Below are 21,787 nucleotides of genomic sequence, written 5' to 3'. Positions count from 1 at the left end.
TCAGCAGGGAAGAAGTCCAAATGTATATTCAGAAAATTAATTTTCAATGGCATGTTGAACTTCATGGTTTTGTATACTTAAAGTATATTTAATCTTTCTTTGGCTTGGCTTCGCGGACGAAGATTTATGGAGGGGGTAAAAAGTCCACGTCAGCTGCAGGCTCGTTTGTGGCTGACCAGTCCGATGCGGGACAGGCAGACACGATTGCAGCGGTTGCAAGGGAAAATTGGTTGGTTGGGGTTGGGTGTTGGGTTTTTCCTCCTTTGCCTTTTGTCAGTGAGGTGGGCTCTGCGGTCTTCTTCAAAGGAGGCTGCTGCCCGCCAAACTGTGAGGCGCCAAGATGCACGGTTTGAGGCGTTATCAGCCCACTGGCGGTGGTCAATGTGGCAGGAAATCACAAAAACAGGTTATATCTTAAAAAAGGTCATGATAAGAAAATTTTAAGGTGATTAAGCCCAAAATCTATAAAATACAGCCAAAAGTCTTCAGAAAGCAGAATCCATTGTCCAGTGTTATCTTAGAGTTATGCAGCAAGACCTTAACCAAACTTGTCAAATTGTCTACGTGAGCTTGCCCTATTTGCATATGTTTGGTCTGTATCCTTCAAAACCTGTCCCATCCATGCACCTGTATAAATGTCTTTTAAAAATTAAACCCACCTCCACCACACGACTGGTAGCCCATTCCACATATCCTTATCCTTTGTGTGTAAAAGCTGCTCCTTGGGTCCCCTTTAAATCTTCCCACTTTTCCCCCTCACCTTTAATCTCTGCCTCTAGCTTTGGACTCCTTCTGTCTATCCATCCCATAGGATGATGATGGTTCCTTTCAGTCATTTTGTGGTGTTTGATATGAAGATTCCGCACTCCTCAGAAAGGAATAGAGTGTGTGTGAATGGATTTAGGTGAGTAGGGGTTTTACAGACCCAGACCCACCCTCTCAACATCCCCTCCCAGATCCAGCAGCATAGTGAGGTCCAAGATGGCTGCGGGAAGTTCTGTTGCAGTGAATGGCCAGACCAAGCTTTGATGCAAGGGATGTCCTTTCTGCACCACGGTTAGATGACTGTTGACCCTACAAGATGGTTTGTCCGCCCTTTGACTTGTTTTTCATCCTGCAGGTTGTCTAGCCACCCTCCGCACCAGGCAAGCCTGGTGGGGGAGCCAGTTTAGTTGCTGACCACCTGACCATGCGACAGGTAGTACTGGGTTACAGGGTACCAGTAGCACTCAGACGAGTGACCCTGCAAAAAAGACCACTCGCTATTTATGAGCACTTCATGATTTTACAGAACTTCCTTCAAGCTCCTATACTCCACAGGAAAAAGCCCTAGTCTAATCAGTCTATTTAAGTAACTGATTCCTGTATATTTTGCATCAGTGTAATCATTTTGAGTGCATTTAACAACCATTAAATTAAATAGGGAAATAGCTTCATGTAGTTACTAATATTAAATATACAGATTGAGGGAGACCTTCACTATAATTGGTCTTTGAAGAAATATGATGTAATGGAGCAAAGTCATGATGTGTATTACTTTTTTTTTGCAGATTGAAATGCCCTTATGAAATTGGTGTAGAACTAGCCGCCTATTGCCTTCAAGGTAAATGAGAAGTTGATTCTTGAGAAGCAGAATGAATTTTGTTTCTACTGTTCAATGTAGCTCTTTAGAAGCCAAAAGAATTGTTTGGGATTAATTCAAGGTGCATCATTTATAGCATTGAAGCAAACCAAATACAGTAAAATTCCTCGTATCTGATACTTCAGTGGATTGTGGGTGTCAGATATGTAAATTTTCCAGTTGCCTGAAACACAATTAATACAATGCCTAAATAATACACCTGCATTAAGAATAAACAGTTTAAAAGACAGTGCAAAATGTAAAATAATTTGAAAAGAATCAGTATTGTAATCCTTAATTATGTAGAGATCACTTTAATCAGGTAATTCTTGTAACTTGAAAAAAATTAAATTTAAAGTTGAACCCTGGTCACTGGTGCTTTAACAGCATTGTGTTAATCACTGCGCTAACAGTGTTGCCATAAAATCAACCCTTACTCTCCCCATGTTTAGAGATAAAGCCTTACTAATTTAATAATATACTAATAGAAACGGGACTACAACTACAATTTGAAGGGTCAGAGAGCATAGTGGATGGAGAGACGTGATCGCCCACACTGAACGGAAAGGCACCTGAACAAACGAACTAATAAAAATAAAGACTCTGACAAGGCAGGGGATAGGAAAACATTTTGGCTGAGTCCTAGGCACTGCCATTTTATTCAAACACAACTTTATTGAAACTTCACACAACTGCTGCAGGCTGAGGGCACTCTGCTGGCTAAATGTTCAGCAAGGGATTTTGTGTTGCTTTGGAGACCATTTACTTTTACAGTTTTAAACTTTTATTTGAACTTTTATTTAAATATGTATTTATTCTTACTTGTTTTTAACATTTAATTATTTCCTTGAATTTTTTTGCTAGTGGCTTGGGTTGCCGGTTGCTTGTATTCTGGATACTGGGGATTTTACTGTATTGTGAAAGTTCATGGTTAAGTGTCAGCTATGATTATAAAATTAATAGCTGTTTAAAATCTGTACCATTTATTAAAATATTTAGTGATGTTCTTTCCATAACTAATTTGGCCACTGTTTGAATATTCTTATTGATGGATACTCAACAAGAATCCCTGATCAGTTAAATTTGGTAGAAAGCATGAATCCTAAATTGAAAGAAAACAATTAAAGCAATTTGATACAGTACTGTACAATCAGAGGATTATAAATTGACCATTTACCAGAAATAAAGTGTCTGCCACCATTAGATAAGATTGTTCTGTGGAATATTAAGTAAAGATTGTGTTTTGTATACTATCAATTATCTTTATTAGTAGAAAATTTTCATTGAAGAATCACGGAATAGGAGAAATGTACAATATAGATATGGGCTGTTTTGGCCCACTGTGTCCATGATGATGGCAAATCGACATTTAATCCATTTGGCTGCATTAAGTCCATATCCCTCCATGCCTTTTCTATATGAATACCTGTTCAAAATGTCTTGCAAACATTGAAGTAGTTTCCTCTACTGGAAACTCGTTCCAGATTTTTCCTCTGTGGGGGAAAAACAATCATTAAATCTCTTCTACCTTTCTCTCCTCTCGCATTAAATCTGTGTCCATTCATTCTTGGCTTCCCTGCCCTGACAAAAATATTCTGGCTATCTTATCTCTGACCCTCATAATTTTATAAACGTTTACAAGGTTGCCCCTTAGCCTCTGATGTTCCAATGAGAATTAACCCAGCCTGTCCAATCTCTCCTTATAACCACAGCTCTCCATTCCAGCAACATCCAGGTGAATTTTTTCTGCATTCTCGAGATTGATACCACATCCTTCCTGTAATGTGACAACGAGAAGTGGACACAATATTCTAAGTACAGTTTAACTGATGTTTTCTTCATCTGGCTTACAGAACTTGCCCCCCTGTGCTGTAGCCTATGAAGCCAAACATAACCAACTGTTTCTTTAACTACCTATTCAAACTGTGTTGCCACTTTAAGAGAGTGAGAGATTTTGACTCCAAGATTGCTCTGCACATTACTGTTCCCAAGGTCTGTGCCTTTTATTCTGTATGTCTTACCAGAATTTGACTTCCCAAAGCGCATCACCTCCCACTTGGCTTGAGGTACGCATTCAAAGAATTAGCTTCCACCTGCCTCTGCTCTGGATAACTTTTCACAAATCCGCCTGCTGTATCCTTGGATACCTATGCTACTTATGACTCTACCAATTTTTATGTTGTCTGTAGATTTACCAATCAAACCCTTTCATTCTCATTCAAGTTAAAGTCCCTGTGGTACAGCTCCTGTTCTGGACTTCTGGACAGAATGACATCAGCCCTCTGCATCCTTTCTGCAAGACATTATGGATACAGTTTGTACCTCAACTTTCTAGATTAGCCTGCAAGACCTTGCCAAAGTCCATTTAAATTGCTCACCCTTGAGTATTTTTCTTGGTTTCCTTTTCAAGTAACAATCAGATTGATTGACATCATCTTCCCTATATAAAACCATGCTGACTCTTCCAAATCAATCCTTGACTTTCGAAGTGAAAACCACAAGTATCATTCCTCAGTATTTTCTCCATTAACATCCTTCCTTCCTGCAAGCTTAACAAAGGTGCAAATTTCCCCAGCAGAGACCAGCAATCTGCTCCCTTCCTTAATGAAGCATCCTGCGTGAATATTTCTACACTTTCTCCTTCCTTATACAAGTGTACTCTAGAACATGAACACGCTGTTCCCTTAACTCTCCAGTTTCCTTATCCTTCTCTCTGGTGAATTCTGACGAGAAGTATTCATTTAAAATCTTGCTTATATCCCCTGGATCCATGCATAAATTTACCCCTCAGGTCCATGAAGGGACCTACTCTTTTTGAATCAGTTCAAACTAGTAAATTTAGATGCATTCAGCCCAGATCCCTTGAAGACTTTCCTATCCATGTACCTGTCCAAATGTCATTTAAGGATTACATGTCTCCCCTTGTTTGCCTCTTTCCCTGACAACTTCTCCACACCTCTAAGTTTGAGCTCATAGACTTTGTTAAGTTTTGTTTTAAGCTGCTGCTTCAAAATGGCCTGTGAAGGGCATTAAATTGTCTGTTCACTACTTCCTAGAAAGCCAGAATCCTTGGGATGAGCCAGAGCATGGAAATTTTTGGCTAAAGTTGCACACAAACATATCTGTCTCAAATCTGCCATGGTAAAAGAGAGAGACCATTTAATATATTTGCTGATCCTCCACATGCTGGGATCTGACTTTGAGGGTCCAGATGGTGAGGTGATATGAGGTACTATTAGTGTGGGGAACTTGTTCCTGGATTGCCCAGCAGTTTATGACCAAAGGTAAAGTTGGGTGCAGAGCTGTAGTTTCTGTCATTAAGTTAATTCAAAGATTTGACAAACTCTGGTTGCTTTCTCTGGAGCATGGTAAGTTGAGGGGCAACCCGATAGATGTGTAGAAACTCATGAGAGGTATTGATGAGGGGGACAATCAGAATCATTTTCTCAACGCAAAAGCGTCACACATTAGAGGACATGAATTTATTGTGAGGGACACAAAGTTTAACGAGATATGCAGAGCAAATATTTTTCACAAGGTTCCTGAAATGGGTTGCCAGGAATAGTGATGGAAGCAGATAAAATAGTTATATTTAAGAGGCTTTGAGATGAATACATGAATATGTAAGGATATTTGTCAGGTGCAAGCAGCATATTTTTTGTTTGATTTGGTCATTTTATTCTGCACAGACATGTCTATTGATGTGGTGTGCTGTTCTGTTGAACGGAGCACAATTCACAGAGTATAGGATTACAATGAAAAGAAAGACCAATTAGCACCATGCAAGGGCAGCAGGAAAGATGGGTTATGGGGATCATTCAGGAGCCTGATGTGTGGGTTCTTCATAAATCCAGGATCTAATTTTATGTGGCAAAGTACTAGAAGGTCAGTGATTCCTTTTAGCACACCTGGTTGGAGCCAAGAACATATGGGTTTTTAATACAGAATTTGCCTAATGTTGGATGAACCTTAGTCCATTTTACTTTGCAAATAAAAGTTGTCTGAATTTAGAAAGTGCAGGAGCTTATGATTAAAGATGATAAAAGAATATATTGTTACTGCCTGATGATATGGAAACACTATGCATGTTACTCTGTTCGTTAATGCAAATAATCAAGAATATATATGAGGCAAAGTGTTCCAGAAATACAACTCATAAAATCTACACCTAATCTTCAGGGTGTGCTTTTATTGTTCACCAAAATAAACATATTTCTACCTATAAAAATTAAGGGAAATTTGCCTTGCAGATTGATTTAAATCACAGAAATATTTTGAGAGTAGTGCAATGTAATGCATTGTACTGAATTAAAATGAAGAAAGTTTATTTCCTTTCTATTGATAGAGTGTTTGTTTGAAGTTACAATAAAATTCTTGTGATTGTTTTGCCAGCAGCTTTGGATTGGTCTTTTTTTTTAATTCAATGTTGCTGGCCTTTGTTGGCCCTTCTCTTCCTATGGTTTATTGCCAAAAAATCATAACTAAAGATTTTCTTGCCATAAATGACAGAAGGAGAAGACAACGAAAAGAACTGACTCAGTAAAATTTCTTGTTTATTTTTATTAAGTGACAACATTGTTTAACGGGTTTAATGTATCTTATAGATTGAACTTCAAATAAATGGGAAAGGGGGTGAGGGAGGGAGGGAAGGGAGGGGGGAAAAAGAGGGAGAAAATGACACTATATATTCAAGAGAAAAAATGTCTATGTATCTTGGTCAATATGGTTTATAGTGTGAAAAATAAAATTTTTTTAAAAAAAGGTGAAAATAAGAGAAACACAAATCAAAAGGGTAGAATCAAAATGCCGCATATCCAAGATTTGTCTTTCCATTATCCAATTAAATGTGAGCAATGCTGTTAGTAATTCCAAAGATACAAGTTCAGTTTTGCCTAATTTCTTATTGATCCAGCATATATAGTGTAAAACAAGTGAATGATCATAAATTTTGATCTATACCTTTTTAAAATTATGACAAAATCCTTTTACTGAAAGGCAACTTGTGTTGCTTTATGTAAGACATCCATGCAAGATTCAAGTTGGAACTGCAGGGCTAATTTCAAATGTCATGATCTGCAGTTTTCCATTTACTGCATGGATGTGAAAAAATCTTGTATAACTAACAAACACTTATCTGCATTATTACAGATTTCCATTCATCATGTTGAGAAGATTCAAGAGTTCTTTATTGTCATGTAATAATACAGAACATGTAATACACAAAATTGCCTTTTGCCTGCCATAAGGCAGTCAAAGAGTGGCCATATGTGTCACCCAGAACCCTTACAGTTTGAGAGAAAAAAAAGCAAAAGAGAGTCCCTTGAGAGTCACTGAGTGTCCATAGATTCGCCTCCAGCTCTCCTGCAGCATCTTCAGCTGCACGGACTCCTGTTTGAGTCATTGGCAACTTGAGCTCAAAATCCAAACCTCTGCCACGATGAGGAAGCCTTCAGCACCTGGGGCCTTCAGGAGCCGTCAGCACCATCCAAATTCCAGCTCTGTTACCTGGTTCCCATGAACCAGTCTGACCCTCAATTGCAGATGTGAGGGTCCCTCAGCCATTGAGCACCTCGCTGGTTCACACCTCCTGTGGGGTTATCTCTGGTTCTCCTTCTAAACAGTGGGTGTTCTCCCCATTTCTGGGGTCCAGTGCCAGTTCGCTGCTCTTCGGTGTCTGCATCCCCTCGTGGCCACTGCTAAGCACAGTCGCCGCCATCTTAGGCTCATACACATTGGTACAGGATTTTAGTTTAAGAATACTGTTGCTTTTATGGAGCTGCTGGCAGTAGAACCGGGTGGTTGATCCTTTTGGAGCAGAGCTGTGTCTCTGCTCTCCCAGGTCTGCACTGGTGGAAGTACTGACATTAAAGCAGCTCCTGCAGCACTGCCAATTTCTTTGCTGAAAATCAGTAAGAAACTGTAGATATTGGAAATCTAAAAGAAAAACAGAATTTGCTGGAAGCACTCAGCAAGTCAGTCCATATCTGAATGGAAGGAAAATTGTGTTACTAGAACCACAAAGCCAAAGAACATTACAGTTCAGAAAACAGGTCCTTCTGCCCTTCTAGTCTGCCTAGTCCCATTAACCTCCATAATCCTCACATCTATATTCCTGTCCAAATTTTTCTTCAATGTGAAAATTGAGGTCATATTCACCTGGCAGCTCATTCCTCACTCCTACTACTCTCTGTTTGAAGTTCCCCCATATGTTACCCCTAAACTTTTCCCCTTTCACCCTTAACCCATGTCCTCTGGTTTGTATCTCATATAACCTCAGTGGAAAAAGCTTACTTGCATTTACTCTATCGATACCCCTCATAATTTTTTATACCTCTATAAAATCTCCCCCATTCTTCTACAGTCTGGAGAACAAAGTGCTAACTTGTTTAACCTTTTTCCTATAACTCAGTTCACCAGTCCTGGCAATATCCTAGTAAATCTCTGCACCCTTTCAATTTTATTGATATCTTTTTAGGTGACCAAAACTAGACACAATTCTCCAAATTTGGCCTCACCAATGTCTTATACAACTATAACATAACATCCCAACTCCTATACGCAATACTTTAATTTTTGAAGGCCAGTATGCCAAGAGTTCTCTTTTCATCCCTACCTATCTGTATTATCAGATCCCTTTGTTCTATTGCACTTCTCAGTGCTCTACCATTTACCGTGTAAACAACATCCACAGGTTTTCCTTCATCAGCTTTCCTGATAAACTCCTGTAAAAACTACAAGATTGGCTAAACACGACCTAACACGCACATGAAGCAATCCTTGGTGATCCAAATACTATTATATCTGATCTCTTAGGACACCTTCCAATAATATGCCTATTAGTGACATCTGGCTCACTGGTTTATAATTTCCTGGGTTACTTTTGGAGATTTTTAAACAAAGGAATGACATGAGCCACCCTCCAATCCTACGGAACTTCACCTGTGGCTAAGTACATTTTAAATATTTCTGCCAGAGCCCCTGCAATTTCTACATGAGCCTCCCTCAAGGACTGAGCGAACATTTTGTTAGGCCCTGGGGATTTATCCACCCTTATTTGCTTTAAGGTTGCAAGCATCTCATCATCTTTAATCTGTACAGGTTCCATGTCCTCACTGCTTGTTTTCCTTACTTCTAACTACTGTGCTCATTAGTGAATGCTGATGAAAAAAACATTTAAGATCTTCCCCATCTCTTATGGCTCCATACAAAGCTGACCACTCTGATCTTCAAGAGGACCAATTTTGTCCCTTACCATCCTTTTGCTCTTAATATGTCTGTGGAAACCATTAGGATTTTACTTCACATTATCTGCCAAAGCAACCTCGTGTCTTCTTTTAGCCTTCCTGATTTATTTCTTGAGGTTTTTCTTGCATTTTTTATACTCCTCAAGGACTCTATCTCATTTGCTCCTTGTTGCCTTTAATTGCTATACATCTCTCTATTCTTCTTAACTAGAACCCCAATATCCCTTGAAAACTAAGCTCCATATGCCTGTTCACTTTGCCTTTAATCGTGACAGCAACATACAAACTCTGAACTCTCAAAATATAGCCTTCGAAGGCCTTCCACTTACCGAACACATCCTTGCCAGAAAACAACGTCCTAATCCATGCAATTTAGGTACTTTCTCATTTCCTCAAAATTGCCCTTTCTTCAATTTAGAATCTCAACCTGAGGACCAGATTTATCCTTATCCATAATTAAAGAAACTAATGGCATTATGACCACTGGATCCAAAATGTTCCCCTACACATACTTCTGTCACCTGTCCTGTCTCGTTCCCTAATAGATACAGTATTGCACTCTATTTTAGTTTGAAGACTCTTAACTGAAGGTAGAAATAGAGAAAATTCTACATTTTTAACCTCAGTTCTTTTTTCCTACATTCCCGCTTTTTAATTGTTCCCATTCTCTCATTGATCAAGTAATCTTGTTTACAGCTTATCCCATTCTTACCCAACCAAAGACATCCCACCCAGCCTGGCTCTCCCAGCAGATCAATGAACATTTCTTTCCTCCCAGATCTGGTGAAAGCCCCTTGATTTGAAATGTTAACTCTTTCTTTTACCATAGGTGTGTCCTGACCTCATGAGTCTTTCAAGCATTTTTTATTTCATCACCAACTTGAGATTTTGTTGAATTACGTTCTATGGCAAAAAAATGTGTGTAAGATTAAAATGTCTATTTTTCTTTAGCGGAGCTTGGGGACTGTGAGCCTCTTGAACATTCTTCAGAACTGGTGTCAGAATTTAGATTTAATCCCAATCAGACGGAAGATATGGAAATAGATATTTTTACTCAGTGGAAAGATTGCAGGTAAATGCTTAAAAATATGCCTTAGAGCACACCTTAAAATACAATTGTTTATAGAAAATTAAAAGTATATTTTACTTGCTAATAATAATGGGAATATGAATATTTCATGTTCTTAACTTTGTAAAAACATTTCACCTGAGCAGCTACTGATATTCCATATGTATGATATTTGTGGTATTCCCCTATAGACTAATTTTCTTGTTTTTAAAAAATAACGTGATTTTCTATTTACAAATACATCTGTTTCTGATTAGAAAAAAAAATATTTTTGTGCAATGCCTTGCCTTTTTAGATAATGTTTTCAAGAAAGCTTTATTGTAAACAAATGCATCAGTCAGTTTGTGTGTAACGCTGTTCCTCAAATATGGCGATAAACCAATAAATCTGTTTTTATTTTGCTGTGTAAGAGATAAAGAATGGCCAGCACACAAGGGAAACATTTAATCTTTTTTCATTTATCTTAGAAGAATGATGGGCTTTAGTTTAATATCCCCTGTGAAATATGATGCTCTTATTATAGAGAAAGGTCAATATATGCAGATTCATCCACTAATTGTTAAATAGAAAATGCAGTTTGAGAAATGTAGAGGAGTTATACTCTTAATTTTTTTGAGGAAGATGCATAATTCATAAAACTCTGGGGATACGATGTGGTATGATAAATTATTTGAAATTTCATATAATTAAGCTCTTTAAAAGGCTTTGGGAAAAATCAAAGATAAGCTAATTCTTAAAAGTATTCAATAATTTGAGCTAAAGGTAGACTTATTGCACAAAAATTCTGAAAATTTGATTGTGGCACATGTTATAAATTTGAAGATAACAGATAAATCAAGGGTTGCAGTTTTCATTACTTTCTATGCTACTATTATTCCACCAAATTAAGAACAGCAAGAGTGTTTGAAGGAAGGATGAATTTTCCTCTGGACTGATCGATTGAAAGGTTTGTTGTTCAATGGGACCTCTGTGTCTTTGTGTTCAAAATGTTAAAAATTAATACACAGGAATTCGGACCAAAATTTACACCTATGTTCTCTCAGAATTACGGAAGTGTTGAACCACCTCTGATTCCTCTTGAGATCCCCACAATCAAAGAGGCTAGTTACCAGCCAGTTCTATTTACTCCACATTATATACTGAGAGCACTGGAAACAGAAGGCCACATGAACATGCAGCATTTCCAGTTAAGTTACAACACTGGCATCTTCGTGGTTTAGAAAATTACCCAGGCATCTTCTGCACACAAAAAGTAGGGCAAATCCAGTCTGAATAATTACGGCTCAGTCTGTCTAAAAATGGACCAAAGAGCTGAAATTAAAGAGATGAGGTGAGACTGACTGCTTTTGACATCAAGGCAGAATTTAGCAAACTGGCATCAAGGCACATGATAAAACTGAAGTCAAGGTCTGACATGTAATGACTCCCATGGTTGGAATCATAATTTACACAAAGGAAGGTGGTTGTGGTTGTCAGAGATCAATCATCCCAGTTCCAGGACTTCGCTGCAGGAGTTTCTAAGGGGAGGTTTAACTTTATTCACCAGTTTCATTGGTAACATTTCTTCCATGATCAGAAGTGAGCATGATCACCAATGATTACACAGTGTTCAATTTCATTCTCACCTCTTCAGCAGATGCAGCAAATTGTATCTACGTACAGCTAGACCTAGAGAATATTCAAGGTTAGGTAATAAGTTTCAAGTAATATTTGCACCACAAATGTACTAGGCATCAGCCACCCAAACATGAGATGGTCTAACCATTTACCTTTGAAATTCAATGACAATACCATTGTCAAGGCCTCATTGACCAGAACCACAACTAAACTGGCAAATAAATATTTTGATTTTAAGAGGACTTCAAAGGCTGGGCATCTTTTGGAAGTGATCACTTCCTGGCACCAAAGGCCATTCACTGTGAATGTGTTGGAGTATTCTCCACTTGCCTGAATGAATGGAATTTCAACAGTGCTCTCAAGAACCATGCCACTTCATCTATTTCTATTGTCTTTGTTAATTTTTTAAAAATTTAGCCATAAAGCACAGTCACGGGTCCTTTCAACCCATGAGCTTGTGCCACCCAATTACACCCAATTGACCAACAACCCCCGGTATGTTTTGAGGGATGAAGGAAACCGGAGCACTTTGGGAAAACTCTCGCAGACATGGCAGAAGGTACAAACTCCCTACAGACAATGTGGGATATGAACCCTTTCCCAGTTGCTGGTGCTGTAACAGCGTTGTGCTAACCATTTCAATAACCATGCCAGTTAGTGACCATCTCATGAGACAAACTAGATAAAACTGTATTGGCCTATCTGTCTCTTAAAAAATGGCTCTTGCTATCAGGTCATGAGAGAGTGAAGCAGTGTGGAATATTGATGATAATAACAAGATATTTCTATAAATGAGACAAATATAAAATAAATATTTAATTATAAGCCCTAAACCATGATTCGGACAATGTGTGATTAGTTGGCAGGAACTTTATTTTAATCTTTTCATTTTTAGTGAAATCCAAATGTATTTCCTCTTTACTGAAATGCAAAGAGTAGTAAATAATATTGAGCACTTTGTATAGAAGTTTGAGAAGAATTTGTAAGATTAGGAAGAAACAATAGTTTTTAGTTCTGGCACAAAATAATGAAGAAGTAGAAACTGTGTTAGACATAATTTGGTTTTATTTTCTCACTGTGGTAGGGGGAAAAGCCCAGCACAGGCAGAATTATGCTATTTGAACAAAGCCAAATGGCTGGAAATGTATGGAGTTGACATGCACACAGTTAAGGTAAGCTAATAGTGGTTTTGTTTTTAAAAATTATGCATGAAAATGTACATTAAGATGTATCTGTTGCATAACTGTTCTGTAATATTCTATCTTAACTAGGGAAGAGATGGCTATGAATATTCTCTTGGATTGACACCAACAGGCATATTGGTCTTTGAAGGATCAAACAAAATAGGCCTATTCTTTTGGTAAAGCAATTTGATCGCTTCATCACGTGTTCCTGTTTGTAATCAACATTCTTGGAAAGCTGCTTAGGTTTCTCTATAAGCACATTTTCTTTGTTGTGCAGGCCCAAAATTACTCAATTGGATTTCAGAAAGAACAAACTTACTCTTGTTGTTGTGGAAGATGATGAACAGGTGAGCAACAAGTTTAAGATGCATGCAGGGAATCTGTGGGGCAGTGCATTAAAACATGACTATGTCACTTTTCAAGAGTCATAGAGCATGGAATGACTCTCCAGCCCAACTTGATAATGCTGACATGTTGGCAGTCTTGCTTTGTCCCATTTCCCTGCATTTTCTCCTTATCCTCTAAGCTCTCCTATCCATGTATCTATCCTAATGTACTTTGACATTCCTGCTCCTGACTTGAGTTAATCCAGTCCAGATGGACTTTTCTCTTCAACTGTTCCAATTAATAAATTTAAATTCACTTTCTTCTACTTACTTTTGGGAATATTTGCATACTATTTTTAAATGGATCTCAATAGAATAAATCTTTAATCTTTAAGTCCTCTTTTGCATATATGGTAAAGAATTCTCGATCCTCATCATGAACTATCTAAAGAGGTATTTTCTCAAACAGCTTTGTGTTCTTTTGTAATCATTTTCATTCCATGTCCTCTTTATCAAAATTTTCCATTTCTTTGTATCTACTCTGTCTATCATCTCTGAGATTCCTTCACGACACCTGCTGCTCCAGTCTATCAGCTAAAGTCCCTAATCCTGTGGCATAGTGGTGCAGCTTTTAGAGCTAGCTGCATGGAATTATTATATCCATGGAATAATTTTGATAATATCTTATGCATTCTTTGTGAAAGCTTTACTTCTAGTCTGGACATATGTAGTACTTCATTTGTGGCCACGCCAGTTTTTTTTTAATAAAAGTTAAAGTTCATTGTTTGTTCTTTGTTTTTTTTTACCTTATGCAAAAAGCCCAAAATATTTCTTAACCACTCTCTTGATATACCCGCATTGTGATCTGCTAGATGGAAGTCAAGGATCCAGTTGCAGAGGAGGATGCTGAGTCCTAGGTACTAAAGTCAGGGAATTAATTTGCTAGGGACTACGTATTGAGGTTGATCCGTAGCATAGGAACATGGTTTTCTTGGCATTCAGATAGTGTAGGGTCAAGTGGTGAGCTAGGGAGATGGTGTCTGCCATAGATCTGTTTGGCTGATAGACAAGTTGAATGGGTGAAGGCTGGCTGATAGATTAGAGTTGATGATGTGAGCTATGACCACCAATGCAAGGCATTTCATGATAGTGGATGTCAAAGCCATGGTTAAAATTCATTTAAGCCCATTGTTGTGCTATTCTGTGGTACTACTACAATGTGACTTTCTTGAAGAAAGTGGGGATTTTGGCCTGTTGTATGGAGATGTTAAAGATGTCTGTGAACACATCTTCCAATGCATTGGCACAAGCTCTTGGGACATATCCCAGGACTCCATCTGGGCTGGTTGATTTCTGTAGGTTCACCTGTTAGAAGGCTGTTCTGACTGCGATAATTGCTCACAGTAGTTGATGTGGATGCCACTTTGCTAGCTCTGTTTGAAATCAGTGTAGAAAATGTTGAACTCATCATGGAGTTTTGAACTTGACCTGCTGCATTCTATGTTGCTGGGCTTTGAATTTTGCAATAGCATGCATGCCCTGCCTGAGTCACCCTGTTCTCATGGGATTTGAGTTTGGTGTGGGACCATCTCTTGGCTTCTCTGATGGCATTTCCGAGCTCAGACTTGAATATTGTGGAGGATTGTGCCTCCCAATTTGAATGCCACTAACCTGCCTTCAGCACTGAGTCAACTTTCCCATTCATCCATGGTTTATGATTGGGAAGCACTTTTGTTGCCTTGTTGGTCATGCAATCTTCTATACACTGATGGAGTTAGTGATGGCTGTGCTGCATTCATTGAGGCTGTTCACTGAATCCTTGAATATGGATCACTCTACCATCTTGAAGCACTCACGTCAGATATCATCTTCCTCTTCGGACAATCACTGAATAACTTTCCCCACTAGGCCCTCCCTTCCTCAGCTTCTGTTTGAGCGTAGGTAGCATCAGCATAGTCTGAATTGCTGGAGTGGGTCATGGAAGGGACACAAGGCATTCTTTTTTTATGTGTAACAGTGAACCTGAGTGTTGGGACCTCTGGTGTAGCAGAAAACATGCTGGTGGTGTTTGAATAGGCTGCTCTCGAGGGTTCCTTGGTTAAGTTCCCTGCATTTGCTGGTGTCACATTCATCTGAGGTGGTACATAAAACTCTTGCAGCAGACAATAGGGGTTGCACTTCACCATTAGGTGTTCCAGATCTGGGGTGCAGGAGCTTACCACAAATCCATTAAGGCATTTTCAATTCAAGTGATGACTAATTCTGATCAATTATTCTTTTTCAAACATTCATCACGAATCAGGTTAAACAGGAAAATCTGTAGCTACTTGGGTAATCCCAATAATATGTTTTGGAACTGGGCATATTGTGACATCTTTGTCGGTGCTGTGCAACTGCTCAGCAAAAGGAAGTGTAAGATGCTCCTTCCATCTGATAGTCTACAGGTCACCCTTGGGCAATTTGAAGTACCTGGTTAGCCTCCCAATCAGAGTCATGTGAAGCCATGGATTGCAGATGGTGGATGGGTTTTACAAGCAGATTCTATAAATTGGAATGTATGGTTGTAAAACTGAAAATGCTATGGAGATGAATCTGCTGATCCATTGCCAGGGTTACCTGTCCAGTAAGGACAATGCAACTGAAGAAGGCAATGGGAAACCACTTCAGTATTTTTTATTTTTCCTTTGTATAATCATGAACTTAACATCATCGATGATCTCAGCTCAAAGATGGAGCCTTCAATGAAGGAGAACAGGGGGACAACAATTACTGTATATTTTGACGTATAAGTTGACCAGTGTACAAGTCGTCTCCCATTTTATCAGCTTCATTTTAAGGGTTTTATGTTATATCTGGCGTATAAGTAGACACCAGTTTTCAGAATGCTTAAGTTGGCCCATTTACTGGCGTATAAGTCGACCCCCAAAGATTGCAATGCCTGAGATGAGCTGTTGACCAGCATATATGTGGAGTCCCAAGGATCACGTGGATTGATCTGCTGGGGACTGGAGAGAGGTGATTGCTACCATGGAGGGTCCATCACCACAATACAATTCACAATGAAAGTATGAAGTGAGTTTAAAATTGAAAATGAAAGAAAACCAACGACTGCACTGCTGCAAGAAAATTTGTTATATATGAGAAGTTGGTAAGAGATTGGAGGAAGAAAGAAGAGACTTTAAGAAAATTACCAAAAAGGCGATGTTCATTGAGAAAAGGAATCACCCGTTGGCCAGAGTTGGAAAATCATGTTGCAGAATGGGTGCGTGAACAGAGACAAGATTACGACATGATCACCAGAAATAAATAAGAACACGTGCACTGTTGCGACCCAAGTCGCTGTGATGATTTTGAGGCTATAGTAGGCTGGTGCAATCGTTTCATGAACAGGCAAAATCTGGTATTATGACAAAAAAACAAAAATTACACAGAAACCATCAAAAGATCTTGATCATAAAGTTGCACGTTTTCACCAGTTTATTATACAGAACTGGCAGAAAAACTTGCTTGCATTGGCAAATATCGGAAACATGGATGAAATCCCCATGAATTTCTACATGATAGACAATAGAACAGTGGATTGGAAAGGTGTTAAAACTGTGCAAACCAGAAGTGCAGGGCATGAAAGGACCAGGTTTACTGGGTCGTTATCATGCATGGCCAATGGGACAAAGTTAAGACCCATGAGTTTTTTTTATATTTTCATGAAAAAGGATGGATAAAAATGGTGTAAAACTATGACTAGACAATCTGTGGAACAGGCTGCCAGGCAGTTTATGCAAAGAACGGAGTTTGCTGGTCTGGGATATGTTTCTTGGCTACTTAACTGAGAAGACTAAAAGTAACACTACCTAATACTGATTTGGTGGTTATCCCAGGTGGTTTGACGTCTATATTGCAACCTCTCAATGTCTGCTTGAACAAGCCACTCAAAGACTATGTTTTAGAGGAATGGAATACATGGATGTGAAGTGCAGGAAAGTCATCTACAAAAGGTGGGGCAATGCGTGCTGCTTCACTTGATGTGCTGTGTAACTTCGTGCTCAAGGCATGGGACAAAGTTAAAATAGAGACTGTGATATAATCGTTCAAAAATTGCAATATCTCGTGCTATTGATGGCATGGAAGATGATTTATATCTGGCGACGAAGCTGAAACTGCCTCATCAGATACAGATTGGACCCATATGATGACTGTTTAAACAATGAGAGTATGGATGTGGTTACTGCCATCTTTGCCTCAGACGATAATAGTGAGAGTGATTTTGAAGGGTTCTAAATATGTTGTTGTTTTCAATAAAAATCTCAATGAAAATCTGTCGCATTCGTTTTGTTATTCAAGGGTTGACTTATACATCAAATTGGTTTTTTCATGGTTCAACTTGTACGCTGAATTTAAGGTCTCAAAAATATATCCGGCATACAAGCCGACCCCCCCCCCCCCCCCCACAATTTTTTTGGGTTTCATGACTTGATGTGTATGCAGAAATATGTGTGACAATTTAACGGGTCAGAGATCTTGGCGGATGGAGAGGCATGATCGCCCATGCTGAACGCCAAGTCACCTGAAAGTGATAATGTTGACAATTTTCCTGTGTGCTAGCATCATCACTGAAGATTATATTTAGGTTTTAGCCAGAACCTGCAGAAATCCTCCCCCACTCTCCTCAATTCTCTCTGCAACCTTTCATGCATCCTATCTAATTGAAGTGTCAATGACTTTTTAAATTATATTCTTTATAAATTCTTACCCATTCTGAATCTCAACTACATCTTAATTTGCTCAGACTATCACATTGTCTTCTATTTTGTTGAAGATCCTCATTTACAGATGAAAGAAACACGAGGCATTTAGCTCTTTGAGCTCTTTTTTCATCGAACATGATAAATCATAATGCAAATCTATAGAACTGTCGTGTTATACCTGCGAACTAAAGCATTAAAAAAAGTCACCTGTTAATGATGCCACTAAAACCTTCTCCTGCCAACAAGGCAGATTGTAATAGGTTTTCAGTTACTTGCTCAGCATCACTAAGTACAACATTGACTGTTGTTGATACTACTGATGCCTTTTCCTGCCGACCAGGCAGACAGTACAGGTTTTTCAGTCCCAGTGAAGCACTATTCAGCATAGCACAGCTTACCAGCAGCAACGAATAGTCACTCTGCAGATCGCTACCTATCAGCTCTTGTGTGTCATTGCAGACTTTAGCTGTTACTTGACTTTCTATAATAAACTCTTCTATAGTTACCAGACTTTGAGATTAGCGCTATAGATTCTCATAATTACCAACAACCTGCTTACAGTATGGACTTCCAGTTTTGGTAGTGCAACTCAAATGTTTGATACTGTTCTGGGTTTTTCATGTGCCTTAACTGTAATTATCTGTAATCACTCACTTTTTGCAACTGTCTGTGATTACCTTTTGTATATGTTAAGTCTTACATGATTCCTACTGTATTTATTCGTGATTCAATAATTGTTTGAGGCTTTCTTGATTGAGCCCTGTTAGGATGGACAGTACCTATCACTTCCTCCCCCAGCAGCCTTCATAAACGATACTCTGGCACTGCACCACAAATGGCAAGTCGGCTTTCGCTCTCCCTGCTCAGTTCTCTGGCGGAATGTCCGCACTAATTCAGCACTGCTGAGCCAGTTGGTCACTTACCGCTAGTTCTGGGGAGAGCTGAGTGGCAGTACACTTGGAGGGAGTAAGCAGAACCAGCGCTAACAGCTCCTGTCTTGTGACAGCTAGACACAACAGCATCCTATATACTGGCAATTATCCACTACAGCCACGAGGCATAGTGACTCAGCAGCACCCGTAGATCTGCTGAGAAGCCCTGGCCAACTCAATGTAGCTATGTCATGAGGTCGTTAGCACTTCAGATGTCATGACACCAGGTCACGTGTGTCTATATTAAGCCTGATAACACTGTAATAAACGCTCTTCGCTGGCTGACAACTTCAGGTTTGGTCTTGTTACTTCAACATGATGGCATATGAGCACAAATATCATCAGCCACAGACCTACCTTTCTAATAGCTTTCTTGAATCGCAGATTGTATTGACCAACAGTGATCATTTACAGAAGAGTGAGACGAACTTAAAATCTCCTGAATTACATTGCTTTTAGTTTTTAAACAATGAACGCAAGTTCTTGACTCCCCATATATTTTCTCCATTTCTGTCAATACCTTGAAAATTTTTATGAATCAGATTTTATTGTCATGAACAATTAAAAAAATTTGTTATTTTTGCGGCAGAATCACAGTGCAAACTGACACGGTTAATGCAATGCTTTTACCGCACCAGTGATCAGGACAAGGCCTGGGTTCAAATCTCACGCTGTCTGTAAGGAGTTTGTGCGTTCTCCCTGTGTCTGTTTGGGTTTTCTCCAGGGGCTCATGTTTCTGCCTACCCTTCAAAAACATATTGGGATGTCGGTTAATGAGGTATAAATTGGGCAGCATGGACTCAGGGCCAAATTGGCATGTTACAGTGCTGTATGTCTAATTTTTTTTTAATTTAAAAATTTAAAAACTACTGTACAAAAAAATAAAGAAAAATAGTGCGCAAAAAGCCAAAGTAAGGTAGTGTCTTTGGTTTATTGATCATTGAGAAATCTGATGACAGTAATAAAGAAGCTGTCCTTGATCCACTGTGTGCTCATCTTGGGACTGCTGTACCTTTTTTCCCGATGGTAGCAGAGTGAAGAGGGCATGGCCTGGGTGGTGGGGATCCTTGAGGATAGAGTTGCTTTCTTAAGACATTGCCTTTTGTAGATATCTTGTCCTGAGTGTTAGCATCTCCGTACCAGACAGTGATGCAACCAGCCAGAATCTCTCCTATAGAAATTTTCAAGTCTTTGGTGACATACAGAATCTCATCAAACACCTCACAAAGTATAGTCACTAGCGAGCCTTCTTCGTGATTGCATCAACATGGAGACTCAAGGACAGATCCTCAGAGATGTTGATACCCAGGAATTTGAAGTTCTTAATCTTATCCACTACTGAGCCCTCAATCAGGACTGGAGTGCGTTCTCCTGTCTTCCTCCTGAAGTCCACAATCACCTCTAAATCTTCTAAATTACAGAAAATGTAAATTTGGTTGAGGTAATCATTTATAATTTACTATTCCAAGACTAGCTTGTAATCTAGTGCAGGGATGATGTTTTTCCCAGCTTGGAATGTCTGGAACCAGGGGTCACAGTCTTGTAGTAAAGGGTGGCAACCACGTAACAGCAATCAATGCTTCTGGCTCGCAGTTCCAATAACCAGGCTTTGATCCTGACCTCTGCTGTGTTCCTTTATGGTGATTTCATGTTAACAAGTGATTTTTACCAGCTGAAAGTATTTCCTCCCATATCCTAAATTGTGGTAGTTGATTTATCTACTACAGGTACACAATCCTTTATATGGACATCTAAAATCCGGAAAGCTCCAAACACCGGCAAGTGGGGAGAGAGACCGGCAGCGCGAGTCAGGCAGGCAAAGGGGTGGGGAGGGGGGGGAGACCGGCAGTGCGAGTCGGGCAGGCAAGGAGGGGTGGAAGATGGCAACGCAACTGGAAGGGGGTGGGGGTGGGGGTGGCTATGGCAGCACAATTCAGGTGGGCTTAAATCTGGCTTTCTGAAATCCAGAAAAATCCAAAATTTGGAACACACTGTCCCCCAAGGGTTCCAGATAAAGGATTATGTATCTGTATTATAAATTATCTTAAGTGTGGGTGATTGAACTCAGAGTGAACTTAATAGCCATGTCAGTGGAAATAAGTTACAGAGGAGTCACTGAAGGAATGGATTGATGGGATTGTGAAATGTTTTCAACTGACACAATAGGCTCCAAAGCCAATATATCCCTACAAAGCTTTACATATATGCAATGTACGCCATTCCAATAGAGCTAAAAGCTAGTATTTCACATATTTTAATGATCTGTGAACATACCCCAATTCTCGATGGAGTCCACCGTTTCATCAATTCAAAAGTCATTTGTTCTCTCATCATCATCTTCCAAAATGGATGAAATCACACATTTTCCTTAATTGAAACCTTGTTTTTTTTTATTTAAAGGTCTTTGCTTTACAAAAACTGAAGGATATTCTTAATTTTTCCACTTTATTCATAGGGTAGAGAACAGGAGCATACATTTGTTTTCCGGTTAGATAATTCCAAAGCATGTAAACATCTATGGAGATGTGCTGTGGAGAATCATGCATTTTTTCGACTACGAGCACCTACACAAAATAAAGAAGAACGATCAGACTTGCTGCGTTTGGGATCTCGTTTTCGATTCAGGTATTGCCTCATAGTTTTGTTTTGTACTTATCCAGCTGTTTTAATGTATTTTATGTAATACTTAACCAATATTTATTCCAGTGGTCGTACTGAATATGAAGCGACACATAAAAGTAGACTCCGCCGCACGAGTACATTTGAAAGACGACCAAGCAAACGATATCCCTCGAGGAGGCACACCACAATTAGAGGTATTAGCTGAGCTTTATCGATTACTGCCTTGCAATTATTTTAAACAGGATCTGTTAATCTGCTCGCTCAAGGTTGTATGTGTGTGATGTATGTGGACTAGTAAGGCAAGAAACATTAGATCAGGGACAAAATAAGCAATCGCACAAGTTTTGACTGATTTGGGGGAAAAAAGTGTAAAGGTAAAGGTGGAGTTAATTAAAGGCAAATCCCGCCAAAATAATGTAATAAATTA

The 21,787-nt window shown here is 39.1% G+C and overlaps 1 protein-coding gene across 3 annotated transcripts in view; it reads left to right on the top strand.

The window, feature by feature from the left end:
- epb41l4b (erythrocyte membrane protein band 4.1 like 4B) overlaps positions 1-21,787 on the top strand; it is a 332,591-nt gene that overhangs the window by 171,253 nt on the left and 139,551 nt on the right. For all 3 annotated transcript variants that reach the window (XM_069911692.1, XM_069911699.1, XM_069911705.1), the window contains exons 6-12: positions 1,551-1,603; positions 9,817-9,937; positions 12,636-12,723; positions 12,823-12,911; positions 13,013-13,082; positions 21,194-21,363; positions 21,445-21,554. In XM_069911692.1, coding sequence (XP_069767793.1) covers positions 1,551-1,603; positions 9,817-9,937; positions 12,636-12,723; positions 12,823-12,911; positions 13,013-13,082; positions 21,194-21,363; positions 21,445-21,554 — 701 coding nt within the window. The remainder of the gene's footprint in view (positions 1-1,550; positions 1,604-9,816; positions 9,938-12,635; positions 12,724-12,822; positions 12,912-13,012; positions 13,083-21,193; positions 21,364-21,444; positions 21,555-21,787) is intronic.

Source organism: Narcine bancroftii, chromosome 1, assembly GCF_036971445.1.
Source record: "Narcine bancroftii isolate sNarBan1 chromosome 1, sNarBan1.hap1, whole genome shotgun sequence".
Lineage (NCBI taxonomy): Eukaryota > Metazoa > Chordata > Chondrichthyes > Torpediniformes > Narcinidae > Narcine > Narcine bancroftii.
Note: the sequence above shows the minus strand (reverse complement) of the source record. Positions and strands in the feature narration are given on the sequence as shown.